The 23,545-nt window shown below is 50.7% G+C and overlaps 1 protein-coding gene across 1 annotated transcript; it reads right to left on the bottom strand.

Moving 5' to 3' along the window:
* Nucleotides 1-7,723: 7,723 nt before the first annotated feature.
* On the bottom strand, nucleotides 7,724-22,674 carry LOC102906487 (annexin A8). The gene is made up of 12 exons (XM_006976706.4): nucleotides 22,541-22,674; nucleotides 18,665-18,755; nucleotides 17,544-17,638; nucleotides 16,259-16,372; nucleotides 15,560-15,650; nucleotides 14,737-14,816; nucleotides 14,245-14,304; nucleotides 13,671-13,764; nucleotides 13,355-13,450; nucleotides 11,702-11,760; nucleotides 10,309-10,431; nucleotides 7,724-8,607 (listed from the first exon to the last, which is right to left on the bottom strand). Exons 1-12 carry the CDS (start codon nucleotides 22,559-22,561, stop codon nucleotides 8,548-8,550), a joined length of 984 nt encoding a protein of 327 aa, XP_006976768.1. The 5' UTR covers nucleotides 22,562-22,674; the 3' UTR covers nucleotides 7,724-8,547.
* Nucleotides 22,675-23,545: the final 871 nt, after the last annotated feature.

Below are 23,545 nucleotides of genomic sequence, written 5' to 3'. Positions count from 1 at the left end.
GCGAAGACTAGAAAGTGCCTGGAAGGATGTTTGAAGAAACAATTGCCATCTGTCCCCCAAGTTTGACACAGAACATTGATTTATGTAGTCCGGGAATACAGTAAACACTAGGTTGATTAAAAAGAAACAAAATCTCAAACTGACAGCAGAATCAAAATGGTCGAAACCAGAGAGAATCTTGAAAGTGGCATTAGAAACACAAGCGCCCATGTCCAAGCACACTTTAATACGATTAACTATGGCTTCCTGATGAAAACCCCAGAGGGCAGAAAGCCAACAGGCCTTACAGTCAAGGGGAAAAGGAAAAGGACCCTGGTCCAAGAATCCTCTGCCTAGAAAACTGTCCTTGAAAAAAAAAATAGAAATGTCTAGACAACAAAACATGAATGAATTCACCATTAGCAGACCTACCCCAGTATTACGGAAGTCATCAAGCTGACGTGAGTCAGTCAGTAGAACTTATTTAACACTGCAGCTACCTGAGGTACCAGTATGAGTTGGAGGTAATAACAAGTTGACCCAAACAGCTAAAAGAGGAAAAATGCAGGCAATGAGAGGCCATTAGATGGATCAGAGGATCCACGTGAGGAAATAAAGAACATATAAATGCCATTATATAATTAATGTAAAGATGATATAGTCTAATGCATTCTTCTAACTCTTTTTATACTCTGTCTGATTTAGAAGACCGCTTCCTAAATAAGAAACTCTAACGTGGTGATGATGAACTTGCAGTGCCTTTGATTTGTTGAGTTTCTTACTGATAAAGCTGAAAATTTCGATGACATCTAGTTTATCATCATTTTTTTATTGGAGTTACTATTTCTGTGTCTTGCCTAAGAAAACATCACACACACACACACACACACACACACACACACACACACACACACACACACACACACACACACGATAGTCTATGTTTTACTTTAGAAGTGCTGCTTTGGTTTTGTTTAACCAGGTCGTGTGGATAGGCCACTTCTTGGGGAACAGGGTGGGCAAGAAGGTCAACACTGACCCATGAGGTTTTGAAAATCTTATTGGAGAAATGGATTTCTCAGTGTGAGGGCACCCAACACTCTAGGAACCTGGGGTACATGGCAGGATGGAACCATCCCATCTCAGTGCTGAGGAGGGCCAGGGTTTCCCCTCCAAGGTTTCTCTCAGCAAGGGCCAGTGGGAGCCAGAGTTAATGCCATTTAGCCTTTCTTCCGGTCAAAGGAAGCCACCACTAGAGGGCACTGTGAGAGCAGGTTTCCAGGCCACCTTGGTGCCGCTTTACCCAGGGCTGTCCAGTGTGATGCTGTGGACAGAGGGAGGCTTTATGAGTCATTACTGTGACACCGGAAGGCAGGGGGAGGGTGACCTCATTATCTGCAAGGGACCCTGTCTTTGTTCCCTTAGTGCCAACTTACGACATGGGAATAGGGAAAAGTTCAGGATGAGAAGCTCAGCGGCCAGAAGCCGGAGGCAGCAGAGACAGGGTAACTGTGGGGAGGTGACAGTTCACCATGACCAAACAACATGCTTCAGCAGCAAGGCATTCTGCGAACAGAAGAATTACTGAGTTCTGGAGAGGAAGATGTGGCCACAAAATTGCGGCCCTAGGGAGTTACTAAATAGTCTAGACAGACTAAGTGGACCGTGTCTACTCAGTACTGAGTATCAGGCACCCTGAGCATTCAGGACTGACAGACACTGACAGGAGTCTACCTCACAGCCCATCACACAGATGGGCAAGCCCTAATTACCAAGCAGGTGGTCTTGGTATTCCATCAGATGGTAGCCCAAGGGCCAGGCCCAGAGCCAGGAATGGTCTGGCAGAGGGATAAGGAAAAACACAGGCCACTTGAGGCATCAGGCAGGGCCCACCTTGACCTCCTGTTATGAAGGAGCCATGAAAGTGCCTGGAGCCTCAGGCTTAGGCTTGGGGTTCACTGATGAATTTCAGATACTTAAGGTCTCGGTAAGAGTTATGGTTGCCAGGGCCTGCTCTTTTCTGAGGGGACAGGAGTGCACAGGTTTGGGGTACCATCACATTCATAAGTGCTTTCTAGAATGAGGGTTGTTAAGATCAGCCTCCTGTAGAGTTGACCCAAAGGGTTAGGCTGCAAGTACGGCATGGCTTTAGGCCCAGGCTTCTGCTTGCAAGGTGGTCATACCACTGGCAGAATCTCTCCCAAGCGTAGGAGAAGGTGCTCCCTTGCCTATCCCTGCCAGGGCTCCCAACCGCCCGTGGGAACCCTCTGAGCGAGCTCCACTCACTTGCCTGACGTCTTACTATCTGTGGGCTTGACACACCCTTCCTTTACCGTGTCTGGGACAGACCAGGTCCCTTCTGCTGTTCGCGTTCCTTCTTCCCAGAAGGGAATGTTCTTTCCTGCCCTGTCGACCTGGTGAGTGTTGAGTCAGCCTTCAGCAGTGCAAGCTTTACCTTGACATTTCACCTGGCCTAGCCCCAATCTGGCACCACGTAGAATGCATAATTCCAGTAACAGTGAAGAGCTGACCGCAAATTCATCCCCCCTTTATTTCTTGCCAAGAGGATCCTGATATTACCTAAGTATTCAACTTCCAGGAAGAAAATCCTTCTGTGGCTCAAGAATAAACACTAGCTAGGCCAAGCCCAGCATTCCAGTCTTGCCCTCTCCCGGGAAGACACCAGGGCTGAGTGCTCACCCTGGTCACCGCCCTTGGGCCTCCCTTGACTGGTTGGCAGGTACAACCCTCTTGAGGGGTTCCGACAGTGGCAGAAACGGCCTGGAATCAGAAGGGCTGAGAGCAGCCACTGTCGTCCCTTCAACCTGCCTCTGAACTATGGTGTAGTGGGGCTGGCTGAGGAGCCACAGAGACTCCCCAGAATGGGAGATCACAAAGGATTGGCCCCGTTTAACACCCGTGAGATGTTTTGTCCTCAAATTCTGTGCCCTTATTTGATGTTCATTGGAAAACATTCACTGAACGCCAGATGCATGGTAGACACAGTTGATGTTTTGAATCCAAATTGTCCCCAAATGCTCACCTTTTAAATACCTGGTCCTAAGTTGGTAGTGCCATTTGGGGAGGTTCTCGAAAGTTTAGGAGGTGGGGCCCAGCTGGAAGAAGTAGGTCATGGGGGTCTTTGGTGATATCTGGCCCCTTCTCTCACTCCGCTTGCTATGATGCTAGAACCTTCTCGACATATGTTCCTAGCACTGTGATGCTCTGCTCAAGTTAACATGGACCGAATAGCCATGGACCAAACCCTTTGAAACCATGGGCCCAAACACATCTTTCTTATTTTAAGTTATTTATGTCAGCTATTTGGTTATAGCAAATAGAAAAGTAGCTAACTCAGACACTGAATATTCAGAAATGAACAGGGCAAGGTTCTTACCTTCACAACACTCAGTTTTTCTGAGAAAAATGGAATAGAGCAGCGATACTGTGTATCAAGGCTTCCAGTAGGGCCATCCGCTACAGATCGCTTGAGCAGAAAGGAATTCCTAAAAGGTTATTGGAAGCCTCAGAAGCTCTTACAGGAAGAAGACTGTTTCTAATCACAGCCATAGAACAGATTTGGCTCAGTTTTCTGGGCCCAGCTCTGCCCTTGTTTGCCAGCTCTCGTTGTAGTGGAGGAAACGGAATCGAGCTCCAAGGGAGTCAGTTACACACCTCCAAGGCGGGCCGGAGCGGACCCCTGGATATGTTACCTCTCCGAGAGGGCTAAGGAGCAGGACCACCAGGCCAGAGTCATGGCTAGACCACGAGCAGAGAGGACCCGTGGTCACAGAGAAACCAGAGCTGCGTAACAGCTCAGGTTGTAAAAGCGGATTCTATTCGGGGCTTGCATGAAGGGAAAAGAGACCTCCCAGAGATCCTTCTTAGCTCTGGAGACAGCAGCAGCTAAGGGGACTTAGAATCAAGGAGCAGGGTTAAGGGTCAGTGGAGACACAGGGGTAAAGGGAACCCTGACAAAAGCCACCGAACAGGATTTTTGCTAAAGACAGGCCAGAGTGTTCAAATGTCACTGTGTGATGCTGGGAGAGATGGACAAGTTGCTGCTGTAGCTGGAATCGGAGAAGCGCATGGATGGGCCTCAGAGAAGGTACAGGAGGCTGAAAACTTCAGCTAAACGGAGAATCCTTGTCATAACTCCGTTTTCCTCCTGTGCTGCAGTTGCAGTAAGCAGACCCTCAAGTCGCTTTAAACCCGTGTGTTTTTAAAAGTCCCACGTAACAATTGCAACTATGTCTTTGGAATGGGATTGATCAATGTGGCCCAAAGGTTGTTCCAACAAAGTTATCTGGAGCACGAAGGAGGGCATTGGTCACATCCCTTTTCTTCTCTGGCCACCACCAGGGTCATGTGCTAAATTATACCCGATGCAACCACCTGGCAGTGATATCACGTGACCCCTCTTGTACTGAGAGCATGAAGAGAGGAGGCCTGTGGCTATCCTGCCCCCGTGTCTTCTTCTATGAGACATGGCCATGTGTTCTGTTTTGTGTGATTATCTTAAAGCAGATTATTCTGCGAGATGTGAACCTGGACACCGTATTTCCTGGGCAGCCTCCTCACGGAGCCTGTTTTGGGGTGGCCTCTGAGCAGATTGTGTACCCACTGCTGGTGGGTACGCGATTGTCGTGCTGAGAAATCCTAATTCCTCCTGAACCACTTGGGTAGACAGGGACTTGGCACTGATGGAAGTTGGACATAGGACTTTCCCTGATAAAAAGAAGGAGAAAGGTGTCATCACCCAGGACAGGATCCAGGTGACACATGCTGCCACAGCTGTTAATACAGTGGCCATGCTTCAGCAATGTAGTGTTGTAGACTGACTGCTTGTAGTGGAAGTTCCCCTACCCTCCTAGTGTGATGGCATTTGAGATGGGGGCCTTTGCAGGTGGGTAGGGCGAGGTGGCTCCTCATGCTGGGATTGGTGTTATAAAAGAGAAAGACAGCCACAAAGATACCCCCACAATAGACTGCTGGCAATGGTCGAGAGACAGCCGGGACTGACCTACTCTGGTGATGGGATGGCCAAACACCCTAATAGTTGTGCCAGAAACCCCATCCAAGGACTGAGGAATCTGGATGCAGAGATCCACGGCTAGGCTCCGGGTGGAGCGCCGGGAGTCTAATTAGCAAGAAAGAGGAGGATTTATATGACCGAGAATTGTTGAAACCAAAGTTGGATAAAGCACAGGGACAAATAGCCAAACGAATGGAAACATATGAACTATGAACCAAAGGCTGAGGGGTCCCCAACTGGATCAGGCCCTCTGAATAGGTGAGACAGTTGATTGGCTTGATCAGTTTGGGAGGCATCTAGGCAGTGGTACCAGGTCCTGGGCTCATTGCATGAGTTAGCTGTTTGAAAACTGGGACCTATGCAGGGACGCTTGGCTCAGTCTGGGAGGAGGGGACTGGACCTGCCTGGACTGAGTCTATCAGGTTGATCTCAGTCCTCAGGGGAGGCTTTGCCCTGGAGGAGGTGAGAATGGGGGGTGGGCTGGGGGTAAGGGGAGGGAATGGGAAGGGGGAGAACAAGGGAATCTGTGGTTGTTATGTAGAACTGAATGGTATTGTAAAATAAAATAAAAGGAAAAAAATAAAAATAAAAAGAGAAAGACAGAGAGCATTGTTTTTCTCTGTAGGTGAGCACAGAGGACAGAGGTCTGTGTGAGAACATAGAGAGATGGCAGCCATCTGCCCGCTGGGAAGACAGCCCCACTAGGAGCTGACAGACCCCACCTTGCCCTTAGGTTTTCCAGCACCCAGAGCAGTGAGGAAAAAGTGTGAGTTCTTCACAATGCTCACAGCCGAACACAAAGCTGATGTTATGGGGCCTCCAGTGAACAAAGAAGCCTTCTCTGGGACCTACAGCAGCCCTACAACCAGGCATTGTAGTTTGAGGCCTGGCCCTGCGAGGCTTCTGAAGCTCGCTCCAGCCCTACCCATGGCAGCCTTTCATACGAACAGACTGTGCTGCACACTGGGATATATTTTGGGAACCACTAGTGATGAACTAAAACACAACCCCCAACTGTTTGACCCTTTTCCCATTGACAGATGAGGTCTGTGTCCCATTTCCTTGAATGTGGGGTGCCATGTGATGTCTTTAATCAATAGGGCCTGGGGAAAGTGCTGCCATATGACTCACAGAAGACAATACAGTGTCTTCCTTGCCCACTGGGTGACTATGGTAACTTAAGCTGACAAAGAACTCTCCCACCCTGAGGCTTCCCTGCCAGGAAGGCTGTATGTAAGAGTTCAGGGCACAGTGGAACGCAGGCTTCCATGGCTCGCCAGGTACCCGGCACAGGTGTAGAAGTTTCTAGTCTCCTGCTCTAATTGCCCTGACCTTTAGCTTTTCTCTTTGCCATCTCCAGATGTTTCAGAGTAGAGATAAGACACTGTCACTGTTCCATGGTTGAGTTCCTGACCTGTCCAGTCTGGAGCACCAGAAAACTATGGTTTACACCCCCGATCTGGGGTTGTTTGATACATAGGATCCTCCCTGCATTGACAGGTAAGGACAATAAACATAGACAGAGAAGGTGACTAGGTCAGAGTCGTGGAGCCCTCATGGCAGAGCCAGAGCCCATCCCCCATGCTGAGCCCATGCCTTTTCTGTCCTGACTTCTCACTTCAGGAAGTGCCTATTCCCTTGGGGCCACTCTTTGGAGTTTGCAAACTAGAACACATTCAGAGACCCTGTCTGAAATCAGGATCCAGGAGGGGCAGTTGGAAGGACTACAGAAATTTAGCTTGGGCATTCTTAGTGGAATACGTGGCCTGCTTCTGATAAACCATTGTTGGGAAAGAACAAACATTTTGTGCTTTGGTGGAGCATGGCAAACAGTGGGCACGATGGGGCAGATTCAGCCGAGGTGGCAAGGGCTCTACAGACCCAGGAAAAAGACAGCGCCATCCAAGAATCCAGTAAGTCCGCATCTCTGGCTGCGGCCAAGTATACCCTATATACGCCGAGTTCAGCAAGGACCCCCCTGGGTGCAGGAGTGCTGTAGAATACAGAGAAGCTTCAGCTAACTATAGTGCCCTGTCTAGCCCTGAGATAATGGAATTTGGGCCACAAACTAGGAAGGGAATGCAAACAATCATCATTTGGAAGTTCTGTCCCCAGAGCAACATTGGACACATGTCACTCCAAGCGTTCCCTTAGGGAAATGTCCACAGGTTCTCCCCCTAAAGCTGTTTCTCACTCTGAGCACCGCTAAACATCCACCCATAGAGCTGGGCAATGGCTCACAGGGTAAAGGGCTCTCACTGTGCAAGCCTGAGGACTTGAGAGGGGATCCCCAACACTCACACAAAAGCTGGGCATGGGTTCCATGTCTGCAACCTCATTACCAGGGGAGTGCAGACAGGCAGGGCCCTGGAGCCCACCTGTCAGTAAGCTTAGTGGACATCGTGAACTCCAGGGTCACTGAGAGACCCTGTCTCAAAAATGAGGTAGAAAGCCAGGCAGGGTGGCCCACACCTTTAGTCCCAGCAGGCAAATCTCCGAGTTTGAGGCCAGCCTGGTCTGCAGAGCTAGCTCCAGGACAGCCAGGACTTCACAGAGAAACCCTGTCTGTCTCAAGAAACAGAACAACAAAAAATAAAGGTGGAGAAGAAATTGAAGAAGACAATTTGATGTTGACCTCTGGCCTCCCCAGTAGGCAAGCATCCCCTCCACCCCAGTGCACACACACATACCCTGTACAAATCCACAGACTTTTTGAAAGTACAAATATTTATGGTTCTGAAAGCTCAATGAATATTAGGAAAAGTTCTCTCAGCTTCTTCAGGCTTGGAGACCACAGGAGGAGGTCAGGATTCATAAGCGGGGTTGGGTGTCTTCCTAATCTGCAGGCTTCACCATGGAGGGAACAAGTAGCTGAACTGGCCAAGGCCTGGAGAAGCCTGAGTCTCTTGGGCTACAGTGGACTCGGGTCAAGACTGGTTCATAGTCTAATCTAATGATTGTTATTAGGACGGTGTAAGAATTTTTGTCCATCAGTGAATGTTACAGACATCCCAAGTGGCAGAGATATGGCTCTTTCTCAGTTCCCATGGCTGTGTTTTCTAAAATACCAGGGCTCTCCTCCGACACTCCCACTGGCTGCCTGATGATGTAGCTCATGGGCTAAGACACCTGCTAGAAATCCATGTTGGTTGGCTCCTTCTCCAAAGACCCTGATTCAGTAGTTGGGTCAGAGTCAAGACATCTATGTAACCGGTGCCCAGGAGCTTTTTTGGGAGGAAGGAGTGACCCCTAAGCTCCTGCTTGTTCCTGCACGCCGATGTTTCTGTTTGGTCAGAGGTAATGCTAGGGTGGGCCTGGTGCGATACCTAGAAAAGACTCAGCGGAGAGGTGCAAAGACGAACCCAGGCTGGTCTCACCTTCTGGGTCAGAAGCACTGGGTGAGAAGCACCGGAAGTTGGGGGACAGAGACTAAAAGCTGGACGAGGTGTTTCCCCACCCCCACCCCACCGACGGTCAGGGCCGAAGTTGCCCGCCCTGTGGCTCAACTTCCTGCCCTTGGTCTTCGGATGTCTTCAGGGGTCACTGCCCACAAGGTTCAGCAGGGCATTCTTGTAGTCACCACTGGTGTCGCCCTGGAGGAAGGAGGCACATGTGGCTTAGAAGGGGGGATTTGTGATGTTGGCCTTGCTCCTCGGTTACCTTGACTAAAAATTGTGCTCCTTGGGTGGGGCCTGTCCCTTCAAGGGTTTCTACACCACAGTTCCGTGTAATGCCATCCCTCTTCTTCCTCATCTCAGGCTATTCCTTTGATTCCTCTTTTGATTCTCTGTCCAGCTAAATGGGCGGGGGTGGAGGTGGGGGGGTTGTGGGAAATGACTGACAGAGATTGAGCCACTCCTAAGCTCTTAGACGAGGAAGGCTTGTGGGTGGTTTCCTTCTAGAGTCAACTTCCCCAGGGTTCTTCCTAACGTTTCTCTCAGGACCAGGGATGCAGAGCCATTCACTTACACAACATGACCTATATGTATTCAACACCTGCTAGTGCACTTCAGGGAGCCCCGCTGAAAGCAAGGAACCCAGAGTCACATCTAGACATAGAGCATGGGACAGAAACAGCTTGGGTTTAGGTCCTGCAGGCCTGGAACATGGTTCTGTTAATGCACCAGAGCCCCCTTTCGCCTCCCTGAGACCTGTTCTCTCATCTGTAAATGTGATGAGGTACACCTTGTGAGTGACCTAGCAGCAGCACTGGCTGGCCTGTGCTTAGTCTCTTGTTTCCTGACAAGTTGACTGCGAAGTCTAAAACACAGCAAATGATAATTCTAACTCCTCTGTCCTACTGTCTGCCTCCCTGATGCCATCCTGCCTGAAACCTCTTAAAGCAGTGCTTTTTAAATATACAGTTGTCCCTCAGTATCCATTGGAGAATGGTTCCAGGACCCCATGGATACCAAAATATATATGCCCAAGTCCCTGATAGGTAATGCCACTGGCCTTGGCTATAAATTATGCACAATCTCCTATACTGTAAGCAATCTCTAGATTATTTATGATATCCAATCAATGGAAATACTATGTAAATAGTCATACCACACTTTTCAGGGAACAATGACAAGAAAAAAGTATGTACATGTTCGGTACAGATACATCTTTTCCTGAATGGTTTTGGTCCTTGGTTGTCTGAACCAGCAAATGCACAGGGCCAGTTATATGTAAACTGTGAATTGCTTCTCAAGCGTAGTCAACAATCCACCCTGGTAGGAGAACTAGCCACTTGACTGAGCAGCTAAGGAAGACCTGGGGATGGATATGCTTGCCATGATTTGACTTCTGGTAATGAAAAAATGTGTTAGCTTCTGGACAGGCTGCTGGTTTCAGTCATAGCGTGATGCCGTCCCTCTACACTTAGCACCCTGGCACTTCCACTAATTGGAAAGTAGGTGAGTGATCACTGGAGCCTAAGAGTTCCCTACTAGGACTCCTTAGATCTGGGTTGGGAGGGAATTCCGATGTCTATGGAACTACTTAGTGTCATCGCTCCTTCAGAAATGGTTCCTTTCCCGAGGTTTTGGTGTATTCCACAGCTCAAATGCAAAGCCCCTTTCTGGGACAAGGGCAGCCCCCTGAGCTCCGTTAGTCTCCACATACTCTTCTGCTACATCCATAGTTACACTTCCCTCCTTCCTGGTCCCTGCATGTGCCACATGGTAACCAGTACAAATGTGAGATACCCACTGAGAAGGGATGGTCACCTGTGACATCAGTCATAACACCCCATGTCCAGGAATGTCTGTGTCACAAGTTGGCAGTAAAGTTGGGGACCTGTGTCTCACCATGATCATGCTGCTGAGAGTCTTGCCATACATCTTCTGGAACTGACACTTGATAAGGTTTAAATCAATCTCGCTCCTTGAAACGATGTTCCTTATCAGCGTCCCATCACGTGTCCCTGCTCCCTGGATAAGACAGTGACAATCAACCGCCATGTTGCACATTTCCTGTCTACCTCTGTAATGATGGACAAACCTGCGTGGGGATTTATAAAGGGCTAGACGTGAGGGAATGGGCCTCTGCTTCAGCGGGGAGAACACAGGGGGAGGGTTTTGATGACACAGTTTTTTCTTTTCAAACTTCTTTTCTTTGGTGCTGCTAGGGATTGAAGCCCAGGACTTGTGCATGCTGGGCAAACACTCTAGCACCGAGCTGCATCTACAGCCCATGACAAAGGGCTCCTCTTTCTCAGTCTCCTCACTCATTGGCTGTGCCTTTTCTTATTAGCAGCCCACTGCCTCAAGTTGCGGTATGCATTTGATTTACTGCACCAGGTTCTAGCCACAAAACTCTCACCCCTCCAGGAAGATTTCTTCTTTGGGCAGCATCACTGTCAAGGTTACTCCACTGGCCATTTCATGAGCAGGACCTTCTGGCTCTCTCTCATCCCTGACTAGTCTTGAGTCAGATGGAGCTTAAGGACCACACTCTCTCCTTCATGGGACAAGGTGTTCAGAAGGCTTGGGGGTGATGGTATGACTCTCGCTTTAGATGGTGCCAGCGTCATGTACTAGAGAAGCTGGGCACTGACATTAGTCACTGATAATTACTGTAAATGTCTCTCCTCCAGTGTAGTTAGTTCCCAATCGCAGCAGGTCTACTTGTAAGGAGCAGCATGTCCATTTCTGCGGCCAGGGAAGCCTTATAAACAACAGGCACTCTGAAGCTAGCATCTGGTCATGGGTAGGAAAACTGACATGCCAGATGTGGTAACATCCCTAGAGTCTGCCCATGTCAAGGGTGTTGGGGTTCCAGCTGTGCCCACATAGGGCCTGCAACAACCAATTTGTTCTCAAAGAGGAGGTATGGTGTAAATAAAAGCACAGCCTGATGGGTGCAAGATTGATGCATGGCTCAACCACTTAGCAGCCATGTGATCTTGAACAAGCCTTAGTTCCACCACACTTCAGATGGCAGTTGTGATATGGGCCTCACAGAGGTGTCAAGGTTCAGTGAGCCGTCAAGGAATACCCGTCAATGCAGCTGCTCAAATGTACCTTCCGGAGATGAGGCTTCCCTTCCCTAGGCCTAGTTTGCCATCTGGGAATGCAAACCCTTCTGATGCATGAGAGAGTAGAACAAAGGGACCCAGAGTCAGCGGCTCTGAGCACCCGGGCGGTGCATCTGACATCATACAGGGCTGACTCTAAAGGAGGCAGCAGCCAGGACAGTTACCTTCATGGCGTAGTGGAGTCTCTCTGCAAAGTAGCTGTGGAGGTTCCGAGTGCATTTCACTGGCAAACAAGAAAACTCTATTAATAATAGCAGAAGGGTGTAGGTGGTGTTGCATATTCTTGTGTTTGCTTATGTGTTCCTGTGGGCGTTAAGGGTTAGTATTGTGTAAAGGTTGACAAGTTTCTTTGTGTGCCACCCAGCTTCAAAATGAAGGCTTTGTGTGGGGCAGAGAGAGTGGGACAAGGAGCAGAGCCTTGGGCAATGGGCACAGCTCCAAAAGCCCAGAGCAGCCAGGCCAAAGGCTGAGATGTGAAATGCACTGGGCACCTGTGGGACTCATCTGGAGTCACCAGCTTGGGTCTTCTAGAGGACATCTTTAAGCTGTCACATTCAGGAAGCATCTCCACTAAGAATTTGATGACTTGGTTCCACATAGGTTGCCACAGAATGGTGGCTACTGGTCTCAAAACGTTGGAAACCCACGTTTTGAATTTTCATGTAACAAAAGAGGCTTGGCTTTAAGAACTAAGGTGCCAAGAGTCCTTGGCCTGGAACATGGACCTCAATTTTTCCTTTCCATAGAAATGTCTTTCATGGATTGTGACACCTGTGTTGGGTGATGGTGTTTTAACCCAAGACTTTGAGAGTGTGGGCTGTGTGGGAGGTAGGAATGTACATAAACTCTGTCTTGACTCTGTATGACTTCGTTACTCAACCTTCTGACACATCTATGACATGAGGGTGACTAAGACTTGAAGAAAAAAATGAGCAGGAACTGCCCATCGCAGTGTGGTCCTGCACACCTTTGCTGTTTAGGAGGCATTAGTATTTAGGGTCTATGGGTAGAATCCTAGGTGACATCAGAGGGTGTGGTTAGCTCTTGCAACATAGAATAAACCAAATAAACTTTACCACAGTCATCATCAAAGCTGGCCTGAGAAGCTCAGATGTTAGTAGCTACTGGAGACATGGAAATAGAGAGAGGAGACCTTAGCTACTGGCCTCAGAGGCAAGCCTGGGGTGGAGGTAAATGCCTAGCCTAGGAGTCTTCATCTCAGCTCCATTATGTAAGGTGATATAGGGGTGTCCTTCTGCTTGCCTCAGGTGCCTGCTCTACTGTGAGTCTTCCCATATGGTTTCAGCTTTATACCCAAGATGTGCTATGGAGAGGTTATGGTAAGCTGACTCAGTCTTCTGTTGCAGGCAAAGTTGTCCATGTTTCTCTTGGTTGGGACTCAAATCACACACCCTCATTTCTTCAGTTAGCTACTGAGGTGGTGGTGGCTTGGTACTTAGATTAGGTCCAGAAGGTGGCTTTGGGCAGGGCTACAGGAGCAGAGGCAGAATGCTCTCCAAGTATTCGTGGGTAGTCCTGGGCCCTGGTTCTGGAGTCACTGAGGTAACACTCGTGTGTATACACACTCACAAACACACTCATGAAACATGGGGGACTATATAGACAGCACAAAGAATAGTTCTCAGCAGGCCACACTGAGACTCTTGAGTTCCGGGGTTCCGGGGACCTGGGCTAAAGGGCTAAATGCTTGAGAGCATTGGGGGTGGGGAAGTGTGCCTTGAGTATAGAGCTCCAGTCACTTGCTATCACCTTCCTGGCTGTAGATGCATGTGCCAAGGGCCAAGCCCCCTTCTTACCCACAGTGAGCATGGCCTCCTCCAGCGAACCATGGGTCTCACTCTTGATGCTGTCCTCAATGCTCTTGTTGGCAATTTTTTCATATTCCTCGAACACTATGGAGAGAAGGAGTTACTCAAGGGACACATAGATTATATACTGCACATCAGTGTGCCATCTTTGCCTCCCTCGTGGCACAGGGGGAAGAGTTCAGGTATCCATGGCTCTCTTCCCAAGCCTAAGCCACATAAGACTACACATGAGACCTTCCACACAAAGAACAGGTCATGCACCTAGGGCGCCATCCCCCCCTGCATTTCCCCCTCTGCCCCGTACCTCTCATCAGGTGAGTGGCACTGCGTGTGCACAGGATGGTGATGAATTTCATCTCATCGGTCCCATGGATCTTCTCACCCGCTGCATACAGATCCTAGTATTGAGACATGAGGAGGTGAGGGAGAGCGCCAGAGCCCCAGAGCCAGGGCTGGGAGTTAGCTACCATTCACTTGGACAGTCCAATATGGCGGCTCACTGCCCTGAGCTCCTGTTCCACCAATAGTGTTGGCTCAAGGCTCTTCTCTGTCTGGGGCCAGAAGCTGCTTTAGGAAATGCTCCCTCTCCCATTGCTCCGAGAACATTGGGTAACAAGCACTCTCCCAATGGACGGATACCCAGAGATCTGCGTATGAGTGAGCTCTGGGCTCGGAGAGGATGGCTCTGCCAGGAGCACCCTCATTCCTTCACTCCCCAGCTTCTCCATTTTCTTCTGCGCTTCTCAGATACCTCACGTTCCTCCTTAGTCACCACAAGGTGGAGGCTGTAGGGTGGGGTCTGTGCTAAAGATAACTCCCTTGGCAAAGGGGACCATAAAGCTCAGGGTTCGGGTGTTAAAGCTGGGGCACAGAATCACCTGTGCATCTTGGAGGGCCAGTCCTGGGTCCACAAAGCCGCTCACGTCATCTCTGCTGCCCTAGGATCAGAGGAAACCACTCTGTAAGGTAGGTCACCAATCAGAACACACGGGCTTAGGGACAGTGGGGTCAGAGGCAGGTAAGGAAGGACTGCTGCTTCCTGGCCATGAGACAAGCCAGCCAGCTGTCTTCATGGCTCGTTTTTGGCATTTGTAGGATGGGAGGAGATGAGCTACTTCATTGCAATGGTGGATTCAGTGAGCTAAGCTGGGCAGAGCCTGGCATGGGGGCCACACAAAAGCTGAGGGAAGAGAGGCATGGGCTCTGCAGCCAGGACCCTCCCCTCAAGCCGAGGCACAGCTGGTGCCCCCAGACCACTGGGTTTCGCCATAGCTCAGCCCTCACTCAGAGGCATTGCTCAAGAGCTGCTGCCGGGGTGGGATATGGATATGGATCTCCAAGCCACAGTCCTGGAGTCTGGGTTGTGATACCTGCAGGAGGCACACCAGAATCCGCTCCAGGTAGCCACTTGTGTCTGCTTGGATGTCTTCTTCCAGGCTAGACCCGTAGTCTGCAGGAAAACAGAAGCAGAGGGCATGAGCAGTGACTGACCCAGGGCCCACCAGTGCCCACTTTCCTCTCCCATACCTACTTCCTCCTCTTTTCCCCATGGGAGGACAAGTTCTTGGCACAGAAGGTGTACCCATACCAGTTAGATGTCCTGGTGGTAGCCACCCATCTAGGTGATCATTCAGACCCCAAAGTGCCATAAATGCACAACCAAGCCAAAGGGAGAAATAGACTAGGCCGGAGATGCAGACCAAGGCCTTCGGATTGAGACCATTATATTGCCAGATTCAGCAAAGTCACAGCCTTCAGACGACCCTGGCCAGGAGCACAATGTGGAGGACTGGCTGGCCTTTGCTTGCCTGGCAGGCTGTGTACTATGTGGGAGAGCTGGCCAGTGGGGCTCCTCTAGCACAATGTGGCCCTAGCAGATGACCCTCTCCAGAGTTCTGGCTTAGCCCATGGGCAGCCAGTAAGGACTCTCCTGTCCACTGCTGCCTCTGTTCCCCAGTACTGCCACAGCCTTAAGGGACATGAGCTCAGCTGGGCACACATCTCTCTCCCCATGTCTGAGACGTGCTCAGTCTCTGTTGGGCACAGGATTTGGCACATGTAGGTACTGGGTGGACCTGAGTGAAAAGACCCTCCAAAGGGACCTTTCCAACACGGCCTAGTTCCCTTGGGAACTGCCTGACTCTTATTCCCTGACAGGCTGCCAAACCTCGGCCATCTTTGCAACCCCCTTACCTTCCTCATAGGCTTTCATGATCTCTCTCAGATGGTTCTTGGTCCGAGAAGCCAGGATCTCAATGATGACTCCTTCTTTGGTCCCTAAGCCCTGGGGACAGAAGCCTCTATGTTCTGGAGAGTTCTGCCCTTGGTCTCCTGCTCTGCCTGTATTGTTTTCTCAGGAGCTGTGGCCACCGCTCTGCCCTCTTCTGATGGGGCGTATGTTGAAGGGTGATATTGAATGCCCACCTTTTTCTTGTGACAACTATTGGGGCAAGGTGTCTCAGCCCTCCTTCTTTATCTGGGTGGTCTCACACAGGTGCTGACAGCTCCCCATCCTCTGTCGAAGAGGATGAGAGCCAACCGACCCTACCCTGAAGGTGAGATTAGAGATCACAGCTGTGAAATGCCTGGCAGAGACCACGGAAGTATCCTTTCAGTAGGAATGACTGTGGTTTCTGGGTCTCCATCGCTACTAATCTGTAAAGGTAACAGGAGCTGTGAGAAGTGAAGGATGACCGAAGGGCAGGGCTTGGACTGTAGAGATGGGTTTCTGGCTCCCCTGCACTCCTGGTCCAACCCTATTGTAAGGCCCTGATCTGGGCCTTCACTGTGACTGGCCAGCCCCGCTGGTGGGTGGCTGGTTGAGCAGGTTGCAAGCTCATGAGGTAAGCTGGGGCCCCGGTGACCACTCTAATGTATGGCAAAGGGGAGTACCTTCATGGCATCGTGGAGCTCCTTGGCCTCGTATCTGTATGGCGGGTACATGAGGGCCACGATGAGTCTCTCAAATTTGCCACTCAGCTCTGACTTCAAGGTCTCAGTGAGGTCCTAAGGCGGGCAAAGGGAAAGGTGAGATGACTTGTCCTCCAGGCCCACCGGAGTGCAGGCAGCAGGTGGGGCCTGGCCTGGAGACTCTTCTTCCCACATGACGGAGGTGCCATGCTGCTGTGGTCGGTCTCGTGGGCCAGGAGCCTCACTAAGCATCGTCATCTGTACCTGTTCAACAGGGATAATGGACCTTCTGCTTCATACCATGGCTTATGGACTGACAGGGATGTACGGCAACTCTGCGAACATTCTGGGCACATTCTAAACTCAAGAAAATAGAATTGCCATTGCTTTCAAGATGGCAAATTCTGGGCGTGGCAGCATCATGCTTACGTCATTAAACGATTCAGTGAGGGGAGAAAAAAAAACAAATGAGGGAAAGAGGGAAGAAGGGAAAAGATTCTGAGATTCCATCTCATACCTGTCTCTTTCTAAGGGCACACACGTCTACAAGAAGCCACTAAGCCACGCCCAGGTGATCCTTACAGGGCTTTGTCAGACCTGTTGCTTACAAGCTCTGGGACCTCAACAAGTCACTGCACCTCTCTGATGTTGGATACTGAGGACAATGTGTAGCTTGGAGGGGTAAGGAAAAGGAGTTGCTAATGTGTGGTTTCACTGGGGATGTTTGCACTCCATCACGGGTGTTTTTGTGTTAAATCTGTGAGCAGAGGGGGAAGCTCCAGGCACCCATGTCTAGGCACAAACTTCTGTCAGTGTGTACCTCTAAGTTCCTGGCTCTGTGCTAAGAGCAGCTGGAGTGCCCTGGAGAGCAGAGCGGCAGGAGAGATGAGGGACGTGCAAGGGAACATGAGAAGCATGTGTCTGTGCTGTGGGACAGAAGGGAGCCAGGGCATGCACTGCCAGGTAGCAGGGAAGAGGGAGGCCGGTGTAGACAGTGGGGACAGACAGAGCTGAAGAGAGCCGAGGCTGGATCCTGAGGGGAAACTGAGAACTGTAGGGAGAAAGAATGGAGAAGAAACAGGGCCCGGCCATGCAAGGCCAATGCCAGGCCAGGGCTCAGGAGCTATAAATGGGTCTGCCAGATAAAGCAGAACAGTGGGAGCATCAACTACAGATGACTGGAAGGGTCATTTTAATGCAATGTCTCCTGTGCGTATGTGTCCATGCCCGGAGGAGCTGCCCAGTCTTCAACACCCTTCTCGCTTACCTTGCCAAACTGAGCCTTGAAGGACTTGGCAATCTGCTGCCTCTGCACATTGCTTCTCTTGGTGAGCACATCTATGATGGCCTGCTCATTGGTCCCTGCAAGGGTGTACAATGTGAGAATCCCTTCTTCCTCTGGAGGCATCAGAAAAGACTGGGGAGAGGAGAGGGGAGGAGCCTGCTGGCTGGGCAATTGGGCCATACTATCTGAATAGCCCCAAATGCCTAATTTCCATGGTGTAAACAAGGCACCCAGGTAGCTCACCTCTTGATTCCCCACTTCCAACTTACATAGTGTTGGGGTGTGGCTCAGGCTGACTTCATAGTATAGGAACCAGTGACAGGGGTCTTTGGACACCAGCCTTTGAAGTATGACCTGGTGAGATATCCTCACCCTCTTCCCTTATGTTGGTCACATTAGAGGAAGGTCATGACCAAAAGTCCAGACCATTGTGTCTGAGACCCTGCCTTGTAGGTCTTGTGTAGATCATGGACAAGTAGGCTCATCTCCTGGAGCCTCCATTTGCCCAGGTGGGAAGCAGGGATAATAATAAAGATTTCACAGGTAGCAGTGGGTGTGAGAATCTGGTATAGGCACCTCTGGGAATGGTAGTTTTCTTTAGCACCCCAACTCACTAGGCAGAGCCAGCCAAAGGGGTGACTCCGACCTGGAGTGAGACCCAGTCCTAGCATAAGTCAGTCCTTTCCTGTTCACAGTCATGTGAGGGTGCTGGAAGAGGTTGGCTGTCTGGCCAGCCAACATGGGGCAGGGGACAAGCTGCAGAATCCACGTGGCTGGTACCCCTGGCGCAGCATCTAAACTCCCATCTCCATGCCACAGCAGGCCCTGTGCCAATCCATCTTCTTCTGAATTCACAGTGACACTGTGGGTCCAGAGTTCTCGCAGCCATTTTACAAGTGAGAAACCTCAGACTGACAGCCTTCCCTGTCGTTCTCACTTGGGAAGGAACAGTCACTGACCTCAGAGCTGGTGTGATTCCCTGGGTAATGGAGTCACTCGGAATGAAATGGAGACACCTTTAATGCCTGACTGTCCCTGGTCTCTCCCTTCTGGGGATGTGAGCATGTGGGGCCCCAGTGGTCAGGCCATAGATGGTTACTCACCAATCCCCTTCATGGCTTTGTAGAGGGTCTCCGCATCAGGGTCTGGGTTGAAGTGAGAACTGCCCTTCACAGTGACGCCCTCCTGTTCAACCTGCAAGACAGCCAGGCCTGCTCATCGTGGGAAGTACAGGGAGGGCATAGGGGCCTCGTAGGCCACCCTGTTAGGCTAAGGACCTGCCCTAGGCACTGAGACAGATGGAGCCCTGCAGAACAGTGGCTGAGCTCTCCTGCCCCTTAGCTAACAGGCAGGTGTAGCTGGGACCAGAGGCAGCAGTTAAGAGGCGTTGGTTGTTCTCCCAGAGGGCCCTGGTTCGAGTCCCAGCACACACATGGCAGCTCACAACTGTCTATAACTCTGGTTCCAGGACTTCTGACACCCTCACAGAGATACATATGCAAGCAAAACACCAATGAACAAAAAATGAAAATAAGTTATCTATATCTATACTAACACACACATACACACACACACACATACACACACACACACACACACAGAACAAAACAAAACAAACAAAACAAAACCATCTGTTGACTGAGAGCAGGTAGCAGACTGGTCACATGTACCTTTCTCCAGGCTCGTGCGCAACAGGATTGATTGGTGGAAATGAATTCATAAGGAATGATTTCTAAAAGCTGAGTGCCTGACTAGGGAATGGGGAGTTAGGCATGTTTTTGTCTTTGCAAGGAAAGCTCTAAACCTGTCCTGGTCTTTCCTATGATGAGGTGTGGGTATTCCACAGGGCCAGGGGCTAAGATGAGCATCTCTCTCCCAGACTCAGGTAGTTTGCAAAGCCAGGGGACCAATTCAGGTAGAGGGTTACATTTAGAAAGAACTGTGTGATGTTCTACAGATTATAGAATAAACTTGATAACCAAAGTTCACAGACCCTTGTCGACAAGCCTCCAATCCAGGGCATGCGCAAGGGCCGCTTATATGTGTGTTCTGCATAATTTATCAGATGTTTTAGACGGCCCTTCGAAAGTGTGTGTTTTAGGGGAAGGAGTGGTAAGGAGTGGAAGGAATTGAATGGGGGAGACCCAGGTCCTTCAGATGGAGACTTCAGTCACACCCATGCTGGTCATTCACTCACCTGTTCACCGGCTCTTCCACTGTTCCCACCCACCCACACGCTTTCCTACCCACCCCATCACCTACCTGTTCACTAATTCTCTACCCACGTACACAACCCCCACACCATCTCCTGCTCCTCCCCTCCTCCCCACTTCCTCTTTCCTTCCACTCCCCTCTCATTTCTTCCCCTCCCCATTTCCTTCCTGTTTTTGTTTCCTTTCAAGCATCCTCCATCTATCTCTCCCTTTTCCCCTCCGTTGATTTATCCATCATCCATCCTTCCACCCAAGCCTCAGGGTAGATCCTGAAAATACAGAACAGGTCCTCATAGATGGTATGTCCTTAAGAGTAAGAAACAAAACATCTTTCTGCATCCTTTGCTTGATCTTCATGTCCCATCTATCGTACCATGTTTTATAACAGGAACTGTGGGAAATAATTCCTGGGGTGAGCCAGTGTGATCTCAGACGCTGCCCCACTGTCCACACACACATAGTCCTTGTTGTGAGGTCACGTGCGGCTACTAGTCGAAGGCCTTTGGAGCATTCCCTCTGTAAAGTGCACCGGCCATAATGCTCAGCTCGTCCCCATCCCAGCAGTCATATTAGGTGTTAATGCTCCGAGGCACAGGCCAGGAGGCTGGTTTTGGTGGCAAATGGTGTTGCTGGCATTTCACCCACAGCCTGACTCAGAATCTGAGCTGTCTACCTCTCCCACTTTACAATGATTCACTCTTCCCCAGACGCTGGGTTTTGGGGGATGTTTCACTGCAGAGAGCCTCACCCATAGGCATGCTGGTATTCTGGGAGCGTGGGGGTGAGGAACATTTACGTTCTCACTTCCTCATTTGCTCCCTGCTCCAAATTGACCTCAGAGATCTATGGACTGAGGAGGGTCCCACACCCTTCAGGGACCAGGATTTGTCAGCAGCCCTAGGGCTGGAATATCCCCACATTGAGTAGTCTGTCTCACTTCCCTTGCTAAGGTTGTTATAGAAAGAGGGCAACATTCTGGGAGCCTGTCTGGAGTGGAGATCTATCTGGAGGCATCAATTTATTCCAGCCCCTGTAGGTCGGTCTCAGGCTCCTGATGGAGCTACCCTGAGGCCGGTGAGTCCAGACAGGTACATCCCAGGCAAAGGTAATTCAGCCTGTCCTAGTTTCTATGTCTAGAACACCTTCCGTCACAGGCACGAAGGAGCTGCCATACTTTTTTGCCTGATCCCTTCACAGGCTGCTTCCTCAAGGGGATCAAGGGGACCCTGTTCTGAAGACAGGCCCACTCTGGCCATTCTGCCACTCCCTAAGTCCTGTTTCTGATCCAGCTTTGTGCTCAGAGGACATTTGGTCCTCACTGGCTGCCTAGCCAGACACAGAGGCCTTGTTGTCCCGAGTCAGCTCTCCTAAGGGTCAATGGCCCGGAATGACTGAGTCTGTGTCTGGACTCAGGCTGCCCAGACCTAAACACTTACTAGTGTGGCAACTTCCACGCCTGTCTAGTGCACCTGAGTCTCGGTTTCCTGACGTGTGTGTGCGCGCGCGAGGCCATCGATACCTGCCTTACAGACTTCGTGCGAGGCTCTAACGACACTGAATGAGAGATGCCTGTAGCAGTGTCCCCACACAGAAGGCTCTGAGAGTGCCAGCATCATCATCATCGTCACTCTGACCAGGTCCCCAAGAGGTTGGCCCTTACTCCTGCCCCTCGGAGTGCAGAGCCCGGCATCGGGCCATTTGGTCCAGCAGCTGACTTTAGGAACCGCTCCACACTGAGATCTCCCTGCTGTACAGCTGGAGAAGCCACCGTCCTGGCTGCTTCCCTGAGGGAAGTGACAGCCCCTTTCACCCTGTCTTCTAGCCTGTCCCACCTGTCCAGAGCCCAGGGCTTCTACACCTAATGCTCTTTCTGGATAGTGACAGTGTAACAGAGATTTCTCTGAAGCTGAACAAGCTTGGGGCTACAAAGATCCCGAGGGCTGCTGCAGAGACTCAGGCTGTCTCTGGTCTAAGCTTGCTGATGAGGGACCTGAGCAAGCTGCCTGATGTCCCAGAGCCTCCGCTTTCTCTCCGAGAGTGCCCAGCTGAGAAGGAAGCCTTGTGCCTGCTCGTGCGGCGATCCCGTTGTCCATGGCTCCCATGAGCTAGGTCCCGCTGCCATGTCCCCCATCTCCTGACTTTGACACATAAGCACTGGTATTCTGTGCTTGTACTCCCTCCCGTACCTTGAGCCGTGGGTATTAATGGTTTCCTTGGACGGCAGTGTGTTTGCCCAGAGCATTCTCTGGCTTAAGGTGCTCCAGGAACCCCCTGTTGTTCAAAAGTTAAGCTCCTTAGACTCCTTAGACTGTTATTCAAGGCCTTGATGCTCCACCCTGGCTGCCTCTCCAGGTCTAGATTCAGCCCACTCGGGACATTCAAACCACACAGAGCGAGTTTCCTCCAAAGCTTTACATACCGCTACTCTGTAAGGAACAGCCTTCCCTCCCGGAGTCTCTCCAAGCACAAACTCACACCCTGCACATGTGCACAAGGGTCCTTCTGTTAAGTGCTTTTCCCTGCAGAAGCCTCCCTCTGGACTCTCTTACCCTTCAGCTTCCCCTTTGCATTTCAAGGTTTTTTTTTTTATACATCTCTGTAGTAACTTTTATAATCATGGGCAGATTTTTTTGTTCTTTTTTTTTTCCAGTTTCCTCACCAGGACTTGGCCCAGCAGGTTCAGCCTTTACTTTTTTTCTGCCCCCACCAAGTGCTTATCACCCAACATGGTGCAGGGACCCACCTCCCCAGATTATCCTCACTTACCCAGGCTTTCCACCAGGCCATCCTGTTTGCCTCACAGACGCTTTTCCCAGGGAGAGGAAGATCGCTAGCTGGTCTCTACTCAGTGACTAGACACGTCTGCTCCCTGGCTAGTAGGTGTGGTTGTGTACACAGGCCCAGGCCCCACCCAGCACTCCCTCCCTGCCACCTCAGGCACGGCTTGGCTCTGGGCCCCTCCTGTGGCTCCCAGGCCCCACCCAGACACTGCCTGGGCCTGCCCAGAGGATCACATCACCAGCTGCAAATGTTTGGGCTGTGGCTGCCACACAGCTTGGAACCTCTGAGGCAGCCTTTGAAAGGCAACTTGGTAAACATGGCGGTTGCTTCTCACAGGTTGGCTAGAGCTCAGTCACAGGAGAAAGGAATCCCACACGCGGCCCTACCACTTATTGCTACATGGTTAGCTGTAACAAGTTCAGCACAGGACAAGAAGACGGTAGCTGCCGTCTGTTCACTGGGGTGCACTGTGTCTAATCCCCTCGTCAACCGCCCTGTAATGCGTTCCCCTTGCATCATTACCACAGTCCTAGGAAGCAGGTACGAGTTCCATGTGCTAGAGGGGGAAACATCCCCATGCACCTAGATAGTTTGCTCAAATGACAGGTCCCGTGAGAGCAGAGTCACTGTCTGCCAGCTCTCAGAGGCTGCGAGGCTGCTGCCTCCCACTGGGGCCGAGGATATGTTAGGTGCCAAGGAGAAGGAGGACTCTCCCCAAGAGGCTCATTTTGGGGATTTGCCTACTGGTCTAAGAATGTTCTTCAGCACGGCTCTCCCTATGCCACCCTTAATTAGCGCCTCCCTATCTTTCAGCATGAAGTCGCTGCCTCTGGGAGCATCACCCAGTTCCAGGAAGGCTCCTAAATAGCTCTTTGCCCTCATAAAAACAGTTTCATGGTGACTTCAGATCCAAGGAAACCTCGCAGAATGGCGCCATGGTGTGAAATGCCAAGGTCCTGACCCCTGACTCCAGCGCTCTTTGCTCTGCAC

This window comes from Peromyscus maniculatus, chromosome 9 (genome assembly GCF_049852395.1).
Source record: "Peromyscus maniculatus bairdii isolate BWxNUB_F1_BW_parent chromosome 9, HU_Pman_BW_mat_3.1, whole genome shotgun sequence".
Lineage (NCBI taxonomy): Eukaryota > Metazoa > Chordata > Mammalia > Rodentia > Cricetidae > Peromyscus > Peromyscus maniculatus.
The sequence above is the reverse complement of the archived record's forward strand: the minus strand, read 5'-3'. Positions and strand labels throughout refer to the sequence as shown.

Coding starts and splice junctions, on each gene's coding strand:
- LOC102906487 (XM_006976706.4), bottom strand. CDS start 22,561: ATGGCCTGGTGGAAAGCCTGG. Junction 14,817..15,559: donor CATGAAAGCCTATGAGGAAG/GTAAGGGGGTTG, acceptor GTTTTCCTGCAG/ACTACGGGTCTAGCCTGGAA. Junction 11,761..13,354: donor GGAGGCCATGCTCACTGTGG/GTAAGAAGGGGG, acceptor CTTGTTTGCCAG/TGAAATGCACTCGGAACCTC.